Source organism: Sander lucioperca, chromosome 12, assembly GCF_008315115.2.
Source record: "Sander lucioperca isolate FBNREF2018 chromosome 12, SLUC_FBN_1.2, whole genome shotgun sequence".
In the NCBI taxonomy this organism is placed as follows: Eukaryota; Metazoa; Chordata; class Actinopteri; order Perciformes; family Percidae; genus Sander; species Sander lucioperca.
Genome location: NC_050184.1, coordinates 32,487,276 through 32,504,941, shown reverse-complemented (window position 1 = coordinate 32,504,941; position 17,666 = coordinate 32,487,276). Strand labels below are relative to the sequence as shown.

Here is a 17,666-nt window from a genome sequence, read left to right as displayed (position 1 = left end):
TTTAAATGAAAAAATGATAGAAGATCATGGCCACTGCTATTAGGTTCAATCAGTGTTGGCAGATTCTATAAATGGATTGATTGTGAGAATGCCAAAAATATACAATTATTGCATAAATAAAGATGCAACCTAGGAAAAAATAGGCATCATATTTTTTTTTCCTTCAGAGATAAAGCTATAACTAAGTTGACCTTATCATACAGACTGTAAAAACAAATTTCCCCAGTGGACAATAAAGAATATCTATCTATCTCCATTTTAATGTTGCTCATTTATCTTGATACCGCATTTCCAGGGGTAAAGTTCAGAGTCTGTTGTATTGGAGCCACAGCCAAGATGCCATATAACTGCACCTGTGCTAAAGGAATCCGTGTTACTTAAACCTGATAAATAAAGATTAGTGTAGAGGAGAGTCCTTGTCACATTAACCATGATAAGCGTGGTTAGAACGGGTGCTTTATCAACTGCAATCAGTATTACAGTAGTTTTGCTTCAACTGAATAGAAAAGTTGAAAGACTATAAAACTCGTTCTTGAACCAACCCTGATCTGTAGCTCTCGTCATAGCCAGAGGGTGGGCCTATAGCTCTCTAGCCAATCAAATCCCTATACGCTATCGTGCCGATCCAACCCATCGTCCAATCAACATTGCTGCTACTTGCGGGCCTGAATCCCTCTTCAACCTTCTGCTTTCTGTAGGGGCACCTTCAACTAGCTCCGTGGTGCACTTGCAGCGGCTTCTTTAGTTGTAAAGAATAAGTGGAAATAACACTTTTACACAGACACAATGTCCTTTCTGACTGTGAGCAGGTTAGCACCTAAGCTACTCAATTCAAAGGTAAGAGGATTTGAACCGGCCTTGATGCCAGTTTAGCAGTCAAAGTTGTGGATGCTATTACTGAGGCTAACGTTAAGTTAGCGGGCTAACAACGTAATAGCAAGCCTCGTAACATTAGCTAGCTTAGCCTTGTCAACCACATTGTGAAATGCTGTTGACCAAAAGCGCTAATCATTTCTAAAATAGTGTAACGGCTTTTAAGAGTAGACTTAATTTCTTTATGTTTTATATAGCTAGGGATGCTATACCGATAATGTTACTGTTTGTGAACTTGTGTCTTCATTGCTCCCTGTGCTGGCCTGCCACCGCCTGAACATGTTTCTTTAACCAGTAACGTTAACGTTAGTGACTAGACCGTGTTAACTTCGCCTGTCCCGTTTCTTTGTTATTAGTAAATAAGTTTTATTGATCAGGTACAGACTAACATCTCTTTTAAACTCAGCTTCAACTTTGTGTTTCTTCACCACACCCGTTGACCTTCAAGATAAGATTTCAGCCAATGATCTAGCATCCTATCATTTGATTAGTTCATCAAAATATGTTGTGTGACATTTACATAATCCTGTAGAAAAAAGTGAATCCAGACACCTAAAGTATCTAATCTCAGTTGGCCGATTTTACCATTTAGCATGTGATTTAAAACAATACTTTAATAGTGAACTATATCATGATTGTATCACCTGAATGCCTAATATGTTTAAACACTTGCAATCAAGGATAAAGTAATTGACTTCCATGCTGCTGACTGTAACCTCCAGTGACTGTAAGCCAGTGTCTTACTCCACTGACCTCTCAGCCTAGACTGCTGACACTGAATGACCCTCATATCAATCACTTTTATTTGGCACATATCTCATCAGCTCCTTCAACTTGCGCATGATTCATCATAAAGCAGATTGTGGCCAATAGATTGGCACACTCAGGATCCAGCCAAGTCTTGGCGGAAGGACACCAAAGCCACCTGAGGCCACCCAGCTCACGTCTGACGTCTGCACACTGGCTAGCAGGATGCCCAGCAGAGAAGTCGCAGTCGGTGTTCAATTCCTCCACGCTTGCCTCGGTGCCCCCTCTGATGTAGAGATGGATGCAGAGATGGCCTTGCTTGTCCACGTAGTCGGGACCGTAGCCATAGGTTATAGCTGATAGCCATCTGCACCTTTTCCTCTGTGTTTACTCTGATATTCATATTTGAAAACTTTGACTGGCCAGGCTAGCAGAGTCAGCAGGAGACTGCTGAGTTGATTTCCCTATCCTGATGAGGGACTAAAGGTGTGGACACACAGAGCCGATAATCGGCCGTTGGACAGTCTGGCGAGGTCAGTGACTCGAGTCTGTTCGGTGTGTTCCGTGTCGTCGTCCGTCTGAGGGGCCGTCGTCCTTCATTTTGGCCGATTTGACATGTATAATCGGCGGGGCGGGCACTGCCGGCAGTCGGACTCAAATGACCAATCTGATTGGTAGAGTGCTAACCTGGAAACGGGGAGCGGATTGAGTGTGACTAGAGTCTCTCAAAATCTGACAAATCTTTTAAACTGACCTTTGTTGATCTGAAATGAAGACAGATTCAGCAACTGCATGGTCTATTTCTCGCTTAAAATGTTTTCAGAAACACGTTTCGGTGAATTATTTTAGTACAATATGAGATCGTATTCTGAACAAGCAGCCATGACAGTCTGTCTTTGAATTTCCGGAGAAACCAGACCCACGTGATGCGTTCGTCCAATCAGCTGCCGGTTTTCATTTTTGGGGCGACAATACAGATTAGCACCACCTGCTGTTATGGAGACGTATTACGTCTTGTCTCTTCGGTGTGTTCCGAGGCACTTTTTTGACCAACTCGGGGAGACTGATCAGCCCAACTGCCTTTTCTGCCGACGTTTGGCCGTCGGCTCCGTGTGTCCACACCTTTAGTCATCAGATGGCCGTAGAGATGGTCTTGCTAGCTTGAGCTCTTCTTCTCCTCCTTTTCCTCTGTGTTTACTCTGTTTATATTTGGAAACTTGACCGGCCAGCTGGCTAGCTATCCCAGGCTAGCAGAATCGACAGGTTAGCAAAGTCGGCAGGATGATCCTGATGAAGGACTCATAGCCACATGCCATCACTGTCCAACGTCAACCACATCAAGCACAACTAATATTAGTTAATTCATTAATTAACTAATTAGACAATTCAACATACATTTTGCAGAGCTGACGGAGAGGCAACTGGAGAGGTCTGTGCCTTCTAAAAATAGAACCTGTGTCGCACTCACCCTTTCTCTCTTATCACTTCTAATCTTTGCTCAGGAGTTTTATTAGTCAGCTGTTTTTTGAGGTTGTATGCTGTTCTTTGACCAAAAAAATGTTTTGTTTCTGAACTATGACTGCAAATCAGGTGATTCACAGTATACATGTGGTGGTCTCTAAATAATTTCTGGTTTCAGATCCAGTTTTTTCAGAAAGGGAAAGTTGACTTTCATGTATTTCTAGTTTTGTGATAAGAATTTGAGGTGCCACAACCTGTTTCTTAAATGTGCAGAGAAGAAAGGAGTGGAAATTATTTAACAAATGCGCAATACAGCATTTATCAAAGGTTGTAACGATTGGTTGTTGTTTTTTTTAGAATATATAAAGAGTTTCTTACATATAGCAGGTAAAGAGTCACTAACGGACACAATACGTATATGATGTGTCTGCTGTCAACACAGTTTCTTCCTCCAAATTGAATGTTAGGTAAACAAAAGTATGGTTAGATTTGAGTTACATCCTCTGCTTTGACTTCTATACCCTTCTGTGCAGTGTAGTTGCTCTAACCTTTCTAGCAGGCAGGACACTGCGAGTGACTGAGTGAAACTGCGGCTCTATATTTAAGACCCTGAGCTGTTACATAATCTCTCTCTCTCTCTCTCAGCTGGTGGTGATGCAAGATCCTTTCTGTTTTTTCGGTGAGCCTTGTCGGTCCTTTGTATGCTCATCGGTTGTGGTTGTGGGGAGGGGATCCCATTGGGAGCAGAGCCAGCTGCCCCCCCCCCCCAGGCTCCTCCCTCTCCCATTGATACTTTTGACATGGTGACAGAGGAGTCCTGTTTCACCACTGAGCTTCCAACAAGATTACTAGCCTCCAAACACTTTCATACCCAGGGCCAGTCGTTTTTTAATCTGTTGTACATCCATTAGTCTCGTTAGCAACAGTCCAAGGCTTAAGAACCCAAGCACCATTAGTTCTAGAGAAATGTTCGGTCTCTCAGTGCAATGAGTGATCTTTTTCTTTTCCACCACATTGCTCATCTTGGCAATACCTACAAACCTTTTAAAGTGCTCATATTATGCGTTTTGGCTTTTTCCCTTTCCTTTATTGTGTTATATATCTTTTTTGTGCATGACCCAAAGTTACCCTCCTAACCAGCCCTCTCATTTTTATGAATGAACATCTTGGGCAGTGTAATAGGTTTTACAAAGTGAAAAAGCCCAAAGTCCACCCCAAAGGTACTTACCATCTCCAACAGAAAACTCTGTTCACAAACTGCTCCAAACAGCTCTATTGTAGTCCAGCCTTTACTTCCGTGACGAACACGCGTCATTTTGTGTCACTTTGTAACACATGTTATAATGCTCGCCTAGCTGCTAGCGTGGCACGCCCTCATACTCTGCTTCTGACTGGCTAGTAGTCAGAACGCAGCCGTTCCGCAGTCAGTGGAAATACACACATTGACTTTAATGAAAACCTAATGACTCCACTGACGTTCCGGAGCGGATCCGCAGCCGTTACATATCCAGTGGGAATTGCCGGTAAGCCGTAAACAGGCAAGAGGCCGTAAACTGTGGTTAAAAACCTCAATTGAGACGCGTATTCCGAATGCACTGTATACATGTCCAAAGAATGCCTCTAAAACCCGAATAATACCGGAATAACCCACATCTTAATCGGAAAATGCTACATTCGGAAAAAGGCCTTATTTGGAATATCCAACCGGAATATGCTGTTTACATGACCTGTATCAAATTTGGAATATTGTCATATTCGGAATATTGGTGTGCATGTAAACATACTCACTGAGCATAGTATGAGGTCTTAAATGAATGCTGAGTTAGGTAGGAAATATTGAAAATCGTCTGTTTATTTCCAGACTTATCTTAGTCATGCAAAAATGAGTTTATGAGAATGATCTATCCTTGGTCTCCTTTTTGTTAGTCATGTTACAGTATCTCAGTACTAGGTGTGCTACTCCATTAAAAGGCCCTCCAATTCCAATACAAAAAAAAAAACTTTTTGTTTAGTGATTGTTTGACACCTGCAGCGAATTACCATGAAATGCAGAAATTGAGGAACCCACATTAGCACGTGAATCAATCATACATATTGACGTTGTAGACTGGTGATTGTGTGGCATGTGGGGTTTTTTTTGTTTTTTTTAGGTGACACACTGTGCTGAAGTGGAGCAATATTTGTATGACTCAAAACAATCTTTACGTCATTGGCAGATTTCTTTGGCAGGGTAATGTGTCATGTGAGTAATGTCAAGGAGTAGTCCTCCTCACTTGTAGCAGCTGTTTGTAGTGATGTGTGAACTTGTTTGGCAAGGGCTTGAATGTAATTTATCATTTATATGTAAGAGTTCAGTTAGCCTGGTTGACACCAGACCCTTCTCAGTTGTAACTGAGAGTGGGTCTGGGCAAGCTTCATTCACAGCCCATTTCCAAAGGGGCGTCACCAACCGACGCCGCTCAAATGCCTCTGGGCGCAATTGGATAGTCCTTCAACCAATTAGACCAACGATCCGGGTGACGTAGCAGCGACAGTGGCATCAACGGGTTGCTGCGCTTCGGTGGCCGCCATGTTGAATGTAAACAAAAAGCTGCGCTATCGTCATCGTGTGAAGCCCGCCTCAACGGTTGTGATTGGTGCCTCGATATGGAAACATTTTGAAATGGGCTTGAATGGGCTCTTGGCCAGACTGACTTGCAGAGCAAATCTCAAATTTGCCGGAAGTTTGTCAGGGTTTTCCCAGGCTAAGAGTTCAGCACTCCCACACACAGCTCGTATTTGATGAAATTGGAGGAGAAAGTACCCACAAGCAAAATCTGTACAAAAGGGATACAAATGGAGACAAGTTAAGTTGTTTTTAGAGAGGATGCCCAGAGTAATTGAGACTATGCAGAGGGGAGAAATGAAGTGCTTGTCAATACAAGGAGGAAGGATTAATAATTTAGTAGTAATTGTAGATGTTTCTTACTACTACTTAAGGTTGTTAACTGGAGGACCATCAAATAACAAATTACTGCAGTTTTCTATGTATGATGTGGTCTGAAACCACGTGGTTATCACTTGCAAGCTAATAGAAATTTAGTTATTGTCCAACATACTTTTTAAGTGCCACAATGTTGTCTCAGTTCCTAATGTAAGGAGCTTTAGTAGCCTAAAAATGTTGCATTGGCCTTCTTTCTTTCTTGGGCTTTTCCGCCTTTAGTTTTTGACAGGACAGCTAGGTGAGAAAGGGGAGAGAGAGAGGGGGAAGACATGAAGGAAATTGTCTCAGGTCGGATTCGAACCCTGGACCTCTGCGTCGAGGCAGAAACCTCAGTATATGTGCGCCTGCTCTACCCACTGAGCCAACCCGGCCACACATGGCCTTTTACATTTGTTATTAGGGTTTGTGGTTGTGCTATTAATACTCAAAATCCTATTATTTATTTGTGTGTTCAACAGAATGCCACCTACTTCCTTGTGGCTGCCAGAAATGCCAGCGCAACAACAACAGTAAGTACACTCCGTTAACTCCAAAGACTTTTTAAATCTTAAATTTGAACCTGGTTATTATTCTGAAGTGTAAGTGGCATTTGGAAAAGGCACTGATTGTCACTCTGTGTTCTCTTGAGTATTAATAGTACATGTTGACCTTTTGTGGCGCTACAGATGTTTACATAGTCTGTTGAATTAACCCCAGTTCACCTGGTGGAATGTGCTTTATACTGTTTTAGACAACAGAAATGCTTGTGTAGCATTGCCGTGTGTGTGATATCAATAAATATGACATTATTATTTTGATTATTGGCATAAGTGAATGTCATGGGGGCAAAAGCGTCTGGATTTAAAAAAAAAAAAATTTAGTTATTTTGTCCACTGTATAACTTAGGTTTATTTTTTCACTGTTTGACTCCTAATACATATGAAAACTGATTTGGACAGAAGATTGGCTTAGCTTTATTGCTGTGTGTGATATCAAGAATTCATGTTCCGTTTTATTTATTCATTTGTCTTTATGGTCCTAGAACTTTTTTAACATTGAAGTGACCTCTCTGCAGCACAAATATTCTAATAGCCCAGTTTTTCCTGAAAAGAAATGATGTTCACAGATTGACTGCGGACAACAGGGTTGATGTTCATCAATGGCCAATCCATCAAGGGCTTGACTAATTAAACGTTGTGTTTTTACAGAATCTGAAGGATGTTCTGGCAGACCTCATCCCTAAAGAACAGACCAGGATCAAGAACTTTAAACAACAGTATGGCAAAACCAACATAGGACAGATTAATGTTGACATGGTGAGTGCCTCTTTGGATGTTGGACACAACAAACAGGAGGGTTACATGTGTCAAGGAGATCAGAATGAATTTCATTTAGGAAGGAGCATGTAGGCCATCGACCATGATGTGGATTAGACGTGGCATATTTGCTTCACCTAATCTGTCTAGGCCTGCCCAGCCTTATTTACTGTGTCTGTTTAATCACCTCCATCAGAGGTCACAATACGAAGCTTCCTGCCAACGCAGACATTTTAGCTGAGTCACTCAAATCTCTACTGTACACTGCCGACTCGCATTGCTCCCATATATGTACGCGCGCGCACACACACACCAGTGCAATAACCGCGTCATCCTCTTCGGTTAATCACTCACTACACCTCTGACCTCTGGCTAGTTGCCATGACGTTTTTAGAAGATTTACTTTAGTCCTGACTTGGATTAGTTTTACTTTCAACAACAAGAAGTAAGCATTCAGCTGTGGCCCATCCATGTTATGCTAATCTATTTATTATTATATAAATAAAAGGCCCTGAACACCCATACAAGTGTTTTCAGTTATTCTGGCTGATTGGACCTCTTCCCGGAACTGTGTGGGTCTGTATAGACTGAGTGATTGACATCTTCCTGAGCCTCCTGTTAGCTTTGTGGCACCTGTTAGGGCGGGACAAATAACCCATTTCTCATTCTTATTGGTAGATGAAACTTGTGACCTAATGAATTCCCACCATAGCTCTGGCCCACCTTCGACCTGAGCACAGGTCTAACCAGCCAGAATAATTGAAATCACCTTGTGTGGGTGTTCAGAGGCTTTAATATCCAAGTGCATTTACTTATTCCAGGGCATAGTTTTACACATCTAAAGTTAAATAGGATTTAGGTTTATTCTTTCTGTCTTTGTGAAAGATTTTGCAAACGCACAACTGTATATAGTGTTAGCAGTTTTCACTATGTAATGTATCTATATGCTTGTGTTTTCATTCACAGGTCTATGGAGGTATGAGGGGGATGAAGGGTCTGGTGTATGAGACCTCTGTGTTGGACCCTGATGAGGTCAGTATGCCTCCAAAGTGGCACAAAGCATTACAGTGGTTTCATAATTTGAACACCCTTTGCCTTTTGCAGATAAGCCTGCTTTGTAGGCACTTATCTGGATTGCTTTTTTATTAAAGTGGCGAGCTTCCAGTGGCAGAGCAACATTATGGTCTTATATCTTGTTAACAGGCCAACACGTGTAAAGAGATCCTGGTAGAGCCAGAGCTCACGCTGGCAGCTTGCCAACACTCACTTGATGGTGCATTTCAGGATTAACTTGAATATGTATTTTCTTCTCTCTCCATTGATACACAGGGCATCCGCTTCCGGGGCTACAGCATTCCAGAGTGTCAGAAGTTGCTGCCTGCAGCTCCCGGAGGTGAGGAGCCGCTGCCCGAGGGCCTCTTCTGGCTGCTGGTCACGGGACAGGTGCCCACCGAGGAGCAGGTGAGTGGTGGAGGAGCTGAAGCTTCTTAGATAATTGTGCAGTAGTGTTATAGTGAGGGAGGGCTGCGCAGCTGTCCAGTTTCTCCATCCATCTGTCGGTGCTGGTATCGCAGGCGCTGCTTGTCATATTTTGACAGAATCTCCCCACACTGTTTCAGCGTTTTCTAAATTAAACATTCCTGCAGAATAATACATGTAGATAGTATAGTATGTAGAAAGTGACATATTTGCTTCGGAATTGCTTCAAAGACTAACTCTATAACATGTGAGTGATAACATGATTACGATTACTGTTGCCTTGTTATAAACATGGGAAGGTGGATCACAAGATGTCTGTCAGCAGAAGTATTGGTTATTACTTAGTTTTGTATGACTCCAGAAAACCATCCTATAAACTAGATATTGTTTTATAACTGGGGAACAATAAAATGCCTGTACCTTTTTTTTTAAATAAGCATTTTATCGCTGCCAGCTATCTCCTTGAAGAGTGATATGAGGATAAGCTGACTGATAAACCCTCTCCTTTTAGCTGACTACATTTTTTTTTACTGAAAGAATATCTTTCACCTCCTATAACCTTTTGTAATTTGATATTCTGAATTGTAATGCATCTGCTATTGACTCAAAGAAGTCAGCTAAGGATAAGTCAGATCTATCCTTTTCTCCCTACCAAACAATTTTACATGTAAAATAATAAACAGCTTAGGCCCTTCTTTGGCACTGTGGTTGCTGTGAAGTTACGACTTGATCTGCGTATGTGTGTCTGTAGCACACATTGTCAACTTGTAAACCCTGATGTAGAATGAGCAGGAAAGTGAATATTTCTGGTCACCCATTTCCATTGTGTGCTCCTGTTCCTCCAGGTGAACTGGGTGTCCAAAGAGTGGGCAAAGAGAGCAGCACTTCCCTCTCACGTTGTCACCATGTTGGATAATTTCCCCACAAACCTTCACCCCATGTCTCAGTTCAGTGCTGCCATCACAGCTCTGAACAGCGAGAGCAGCTTTGCACGGGCCTACTCTGAGGGTGTCCACAAGTCCAAGTACTGGGAGGTGAGTTCACATTGATCTCATGTTAAACTAGGCTGGTGGCTTTGGGACTAGGGTGAAAATGTTTATCCAAAGAGAGCTATCTTGACTACTAGATGCATTTTTCATTGAATGTGGTGCATCCTTTTGTGGTGGTTCTCTTAGTTTGTCTATGAAGACTCCATGGACCTGATTGCCAAGCTGCCATGCATTGCTGCCAAGATCTACCGCAACCTGTACCGCGAAGGCAGCAGCATCGGAGCCATCGACTCGAACCTGGACTGGTCCCACAACTTCAGCAACATGCTGGGCTACAGCGATGCCCAGTTCACTGAGCTGATGAGGCTCTACCTCACCATCCACAGGTGCAACTTGAAACATACCTATCAGATTACAAACTCGCTTTGATTTTCAAAATGGGTTTCTCACTATTTTCTGAGGATTTATCCTCCATTTCTCTTTCTAGTCTTTGATCAAAGTTTTGCTCTTTTAATGTAAATTAAATGTCGAGTTTGAAGCAAAACTCAGTTGAAGTGTTTGAAGAACAGGACACTAGTTCAAACAGTGGATATTTTTCTGTGCCCAAGGACTAAGCTACTATATTAATTTTAACATCTTCAAAAGAGTCTAAGGCAAAACATTAAAAAAAAACATTTGGCTTCAGAACATTAAACATGTAATGTGAGATAAGGCACCTTGCATGAAGGAACATTGGTCTTGATTGTTTAACCATGCCATGTATGGTCATGTCAGACAAAGTTTGTGTGGTGCAACTTCTGCTGTTCTACTGTTCTTACAACAGTCCTGCCATCCTGAATTGGCAGCTTCACACTTTGAGTTCAAAGAGGTATAATTAATAGCCTAAAATACTGGATGATATTTTACACGACCTATACGTTTGATTAAACATCAAAATTGTGCACCAAGCCAAACATATGCAATCAAACTGACACATTGTCAGAGGAAAGGCACAAGAGTGCTTGAGGTTCTCGCATTCAAACTGCACATGGAGTGGACAAACATACTGTTCACACATAGGACATAGGGACAAATGGCCACTCTTCACATTTGGATCAGTGTTGATATAGTACTATTTCAGTCTAGTGTAATCCCACACAAAATTTTGATTTCAGGCTGCTTTAGAATTGTCGCTTTTGTTTTGAAAATTGTGGAGATAACATGTTTAGATTTGCAAATTTAAATTTATTATTTTTTTGTAATGTTACAGTGACCACGAAGGGGGCAATGTCAGTGCCCACACCAGCCACTTGGTGGGTAGTGCCCTGTCTGATCCCTACCTCTCCTTCAGTGCTGCCATGAATGGTCTGGCTGGTCCTCTGCATGGCCTGGCCAATCAGGTTTGTACCAAGAAAATAATTATTTTCACCTAAGGAAGATGCAATTTTGCTGGCTTCAGAAGTCGGTGTAGGGCAGTATTTATCGGCATCCTTCAAGCCGTTTACCAGAACTTTTTAACATATCACAGTTAGGGTTGGGTACCGTTCACATTCGTACCGGTACCTTAAATTCCCAACGGTACCTTTTTTCGGTACTTTCCCTCTGTAAAAACAAAAAAAATAATTTTAGTTGTAAAAATAATTCCTAACCTATTTATCATATTTACCTAGAACATTATGTTGTTTGTTTATAACATTTTACACTCAAAACAAAATAAACAAAAGAAATAAAAACCCTTCACTACAATCTATTAAATCAAATAATTATTCATTTCTTACTCACTGTAAATTTTATTCTTGCATTTGTATCTTATCTTTTTTTAGCCTAGTTTTATTTTCATGACCGTTTTTAACTGCTCTTTAATATTTTATGTAAAGCACTTTAAATTGCCTTGTTGCTGAGATGTACTATAGAAATAAAGTTGCCTTGCCCCACAACCTCAGACATTGAAACCACTGTAGTGCCTGCTTGTCTCAGAGGAAGTGTAACATCAACAGCACCGCGACCTCTGTCGCCTCGCCCTAAATATCATATCACAGCGAACGGTATCTGCGTGAAGTTTTGAAAACTGTTGGCACGCTTGCAACCAGTTGATCGGCTTAGCCGTGTGCGTGCGCATACGTGTGTGTGTGTGTGTGTCGCTCTCTGTCAACATGCAGAGAGGACAGATAAGCTTGCGCTCTCATGTACAGAAGTTTGGCACCGTTTGATTTAACGTGAATCCGTGGTACCCAACCCTTGTCACAGTAGGAAAAGCACAGGTGTAAATCTTCGATGGCTCAATTCCTTTTTGCTGCCTTAGTGTCAGGGTCCTGGTGTTCATGCTGGCTCACTGTCACACTGGGACACTTGAACAGATCTTTAATGTTTTTTAGTTACACCCAGTGTTGGTCATCTTACTTTAAAAAAGTAATTACTTACAGTTACAAACTACTTCTCCCAAAAAGTAATTGAGTTAGTAACTCAGTTACCACATTGTAAAAGTAATTAGTTACTCAGCAAAGTAACTGTGACGTTATTTTTTTATCACCTGTTGCTGACCCGAAAAAATCGAGCGTTGCTTGTTTTAACAGAGTGGCTCCGTCTCCTTCGCTGGAGCTCACGCTAGCTGCATTTGGGCTTGGGGTTGGGTTAGCAGCAGCAACAAGTGTCGTGTTAGCATGTGTTGATGTGAGGTGCTTCATAAGATTCGAGTTGCTTGAGGCAGACGTGGATAAAGTCTTTTTTTCCTGGGCATAGCGTGCATGTTACATAAACATTCTTACAAGTAGTGCCGGTACTTCCAGTTCTGGTACTTCCAGTTCGAGAATGCTACCTTTGAATTTCCCTGGCTCTTCGCCATTGTCGCTGTCTTGTGTTTAGTGTTAGTCAGAGCGTGCAGTGAGACAGCGTGAGCAGGGCATCCGCCCACCCAGCCAATCATCATTGCATTTGCAACGGTGTCATCATCCCCACCCCTGCTCTCTCCAGGCAGCTGATGTGTAGCCAAAGCCTGACACCGTGCGCTTCATTCAACCAAATTGTAGTAACGCGCCACTTTACATTCTCAGTAACGATAACGGCGTTGCAACAATGGGAAAAGTAATAAATTAGATTACTCCGTTACTGAAAAAATAACGCCGTTACACTTAAACACCGTTACTCCCAACACTGGTTACCCCTGTGCTTTTCAGTCAAAATGTCTGCTGTGAAAAAAGCCTGTTGGGTAAATGTCATGTCGGCTCTTTTCCATGTGGCATGGCAGTTGAAGATGGAGAGGTTTATTTTCTCCTTACTGCGGTGGAACGCGGCAGGTGAACAGCACTGGGGCCTAAAATAATGACCCAACGGAAGAAGAGTTTTCAGTTGTCGCCCAGTTGAATTGTGAAGCTTATTTGACTTAGTTGAATGAATGTTACCCTCCTCGGCTTGTTTGCCAGTCGTTGGGGGAATCTCAGGCCTGCCTCATTAAGCCCATAAATTGTCAAGTTCACCTTCAATAAACCTTGCCATACATTTTATTATTAGCTGATTGGTCCCAGTTGTATGATTCAGCTGCCTCGTATACACTGTCTGACAGCGCCCAAGCCGCTCCTGTTAATAAGCGCTCAAGATGACAGTTTTGGCTCAATTCCTAGTTTGCTCACATACTGAAGATTTTGACAAATTGCCAGAATTTTGTTGTAGAATGACTCGGGGCCTCTTTCAAACATGATGCCGACATTTAAAATTCCCAGAACTCATACAGAGGAGAGTGAGTGTGTGCAATAGTTTACTAGTTTCAGCTACACTCCCCTGCCCTGGGATTATCTTTTTTTTTTTTACTGAAAAGCAGCACAAGCTCATAAAGTATCATGAAAAAGTTTCAGAATTGTGTACTTTGTGTTCTTTTTCACCGTTTTTATGAAATTCAGTTATAACTCATCAATGTGTATATTTCTGCATCTCACAGGAGGTGCTAGTGTGGCTGACCGCCCTGCAGCAGGAGTTGGGCGGAGAGGTGTCTGATGAGAAGATGAGGGATTACATCTGGAACACACTGAAGTCTGGGAGGGTAAAGACACACCAATTCTGGTCATCATTATAAATAAATTTTTGCCCTCACGTTTAGTAATTTCAGCATAACCCTGGTAAGGATGTCATGGGTCATATCTGCCATGCTGCCATTGTTTTTTAAGGATGACTTGCTCAGTTAGATAAGATTACAAAACGTTATTAATCCCCAATGTAGAAACTCATTTGCCACCAAATCAACTCACGCAGACAACAAACAATATACATGTTACATTCACGGTACACAAACAATACACAGTACATCAAATGAATAACACGATGAAGAGCCATTTGAGACATAGGCATTAGTCATAAGGGCTTTTTGCCTTTTGATAGCCTGAGATTTAAAACTCAAGACTTCTATCTGTTCTTAGTAACATCACAGAGCTTCTGTTTTTTTTATTTTTATTAACACTTAACTATTCTAAAACAAATGCTATGCAAAGATTACAAGTAGTAAAAGGAGTAGCACGGTTCAGAAGTTGAGGTAAATATTGCCGTCTTTCTTCGTAGGTTGTGCCAGGCTATGGCCATGCTGTCCTGAGGAAGACTGACCCACGTTACACCTGCCAGCGTGAGTTTGCCCTGAAGCACCTGCCCAACGACCCCATGTTCAAAATGGTCGCCCAGCTTTACAAGATTGTGCCCAATGTGCTCCTGGAGCAGGGCAAGGCCAAGAACCCCTGGCCCAATGTGGACGCCCACAGCGGAGTGCTGCTGCAGGTAAGACGCGTGCTGTGGCTTTTAATCGTACCGTTTGTCATCCCATAATGGCAACTACCGATCCCGACATGCCTGACCCTCTTTCCCTCTTTCTGTGCAGTACTATGGAATGACTGAGATGAATTACTACACTGTGCTGTTCGGTGTGTCCCGAGCCCTCGGCGTGCTGGCTCAGCTGGTGTGGAGTAGAGCCCTGGGCTTCCCCTTGGAGCGCCCCAAGTCCATGAGCACAGATGGACTGATGACACTGGTGGGAGCCAAGTCAGGCTGAAGAACCACCTGAAAAGAGCTGGGGGGTTAGTGTGAAGGGTGGGAGGAGGTGGAAACATCAAAAAGCAGACCTAGGTTGACCCCCCCCCCCTCCTCTCAGTCATTTCCAACCCCAGGGATTCAATGGGATTCAAAGAGACAGTACGCTTTTAATGTCATTTCACAAAAGAAGGGCCTTTTTAAATCGTCACACCGTTAGCGTTTGAGTGCGTTTAGTTAAGTTTTCCCCATCAGGAACATGAGGTGAAAACATCCGACACATATACACGTAATCAATAGTAGGCGCAAACTATGTATCATTCTGAGTCTGCTAGCATCGCTAAGAATTTCTCTATGTGCAGTGCCTGCGTGTTTGTCATTGGGCACTGGGTCTGGAACTATGAATAGGCAGTGGCATTCAAAGGGACTTGTGGGAGTGAATTAGACTTTTCTTTGTATTCGTTTGAAGATCTTAAGTGAAATACCTGAGTCAACCTTTGCTACTTTTGGCTAATGTGGGGATTTGTTTTAGAGGATCCCCCAGGCAAAACCCCCCCCCCCCCCCCCTCCCCAATTCAGACTGCACTTAGTTTCTTCTATGCAATGTTCCCAGATGTCACCCCACCCAGTCTATCCATGGGTTTCACTCCCATTTATGAACACTCCAGTTTAGAATAAAGGCCCTCACCACTAAAATTAACAAAGCTGTTCAAGATATACACTCAAAAACATGAAAATCGGTTAAAAGATACTGCCCCTTTAAATCGTTGGTCTCTCCCCCCCCCCCCCCCCCCCTCCTCCCCCAACTTGTAGTTTTTTTTCTTTTTCTTTTTAGTGATGACCTGTATAGCCTCTATGATCAAAATAACTGTCTTGTCTATATAGGAATTATTTTTTCTTCGTTAACATGCTTTCCTGTTTTTAATGGGTCTCTGCTCAAAGGGTCTTCTGAATGGTAGAGAATCAAGAGGAATGTACAGTAACGCTAACAATTGCGTCAAGATTTCGAGCAAAGGGTGTTGTAATTGGCCTGTAGTAAATCCTTAAGAGCAAGCTTGAATAAAAAGTGGGATGGGGGGGGGGGGCTTTGTATTTGTTAAAGTCCTGTCTTTTTTGAGTGTATGTTTCTTTATCCCCACAGGAGAGCGCTTTAAACAACTACTCCAAAAGGAGCACTTGCTTGATTGGATTTCCTAATTTGTAGTAGTAAAAAACCCGCCCCCAGGTTGATTGTGTCCCTTTTTTAGTATTTAGGTTTTCTTTTTTTGTGTTGAATATGTATAAAAGTATAATCTTTGTGCTATCATTTTGTGGTTTTATTTATACTTTGTGTACATAGGTATATATATGTATAGCTTGAATGTATAAGCGATCGCTTGCTCGTAATAACCACAATGATTACCATAGTTTACCGACAATGTAGTAGTGTCCAGTCTCACTGTAATGTTCAGTCTCATTGGTCACTGCCTTGTAACCGAAATTCTGACAACGAACAAAAAGAACAACCGCAGCTATCTTGTATATACACGATTTCTTGCCTAGCTCTGTGGGCAGGTGCTTTTTCAGGTGTTTCACTTGAATGTTTCAAGCTTGCTCTTAAGTTCTGGGTTTGTCAACACTCCATTTGGGTGTAGTTTTTAAGTTCTTGCATCTTTCTTTTCGTGTGCTCTTGTCGTGATAGTCAGTAGTTCACTCAGTTTAAATCTCTCTGCTCTGCTACCATCTTTCTTCTGGCTTTTTCAGGTGTGTGTTTTATTGTAGTGTTCCGCCTTGTGGTGGGTTGTTCAAGAGATATATTTTGGTCATAGAGGAGCATAAAGGTTGTACGTGATAACTGGGAGAATTCATTGCTGATGGATTCAGAGAAACACTTGTGGGAGGGGGCTGGATGGGTCAAAAGGGCAAGATAACAAAATAAAATAAAGGGTTTTATTAACACTTGTTTGGTCTCGTTTTCTTCATGGTATGGACATAGGCCTGTAAAATTCTCTTACTGTAAGAACATTCCAATGATGTATTTCTAAATGAGCTGCATTCACAACCACTGAAGAGCGAGGTCTGGGCCGCGTCCTCGTGATTGATGGATTTCTTCTGGTTTTTATGAAAGTTCCTGTCGTGTAGAAGGATGACGTTACACCGAAAAAAACACAGTTGCTCTATTAATGAGCAAATTCTTGCTGTGTAAACCCCTGAGTGTCTCTTGTTGAGACATGCAGCATCAGACAGTTCATTTTTGGTAAACATTTAAATGAAATACCTGGAGACAATTTTTTTTTTTATTTCTGGCAATACCATAACCCCTGTCATACATTCAGTTCTGTATCATCCTGTGTGATTAGATACATTTGGTGAGGCCTGATACCCACCTCTTCTATGTGCTGTTATTAATAACTGGCCCACATACCATCACCCTGCTCTAGTTTCTCGTGCTGGTCAGCTGCCTTTCAGAGACCTGTGTCCACCCTCTGACTGTATACTGTTTGTGGCGTCAAAGTTAAGCAGTGCTACGAAACCTCAGTCCTAACAAGCTTCATCTAAGTGTATTTGACTATAAGCTTAAAGGTTAGTGTTGCAGTCAAATAACTGTAAACATGTACAGAAAGGAATCCTAGTCTTCTGACCAATTTGCAAATGACTTAAAAAACTGCAGACTAAGAAACAAATTCCACCCTACTTTTTATTTTATTTATTTAAATAAAGCTCTGAAATACACACATTATTTACAAAGAAACATAATAGGACTGCAAAATGTTGGCGATGTATTGTATTGTAGCAACTCTTCAGCCAGTGGCAGTAACAAGTCTCCATCCTTCTAGTCAGTACATACTGGGATACTACTGTTGGCCCAACGGTCAT

The 17,666-nt window shown here is 42.0% G+C and overlaps 1 protein-coding gene across 1 annotated transcript; it reads left to right on the top strand.

Moving 5' to 3' along the window:
- Positions 1-578: 578 nt before the first annotated feature.
- Positions 579-16,751, top strand: cs (citrate synthase). Its single transcript, XM_031290256.2, has 11 exons — positions 579-837; positions 6,523-6,573; positions 7,252-7,359; positions 8,326-8,391; positions 8,689-8,820; positions 9,684-9,872; positions 10,014-10,213; positions 11,077-11,206; positions 13,738-13,839; positions 14,352-14,561; positions 14,662-16,751. Exons 1-11 carry the CDS (start codon positions 787-789, stop codon positions 14,830-14,832), a joined length of 1,410 nt encoding a protein of 469 aa, XP_031146116.1. The 5' UTR covers positions 579-786; the 3' UTR covers positions 14,833-16,751.
- The last annotated feature ends 915 nt before the right edge of the window (positions 16,752-17,666 follow it).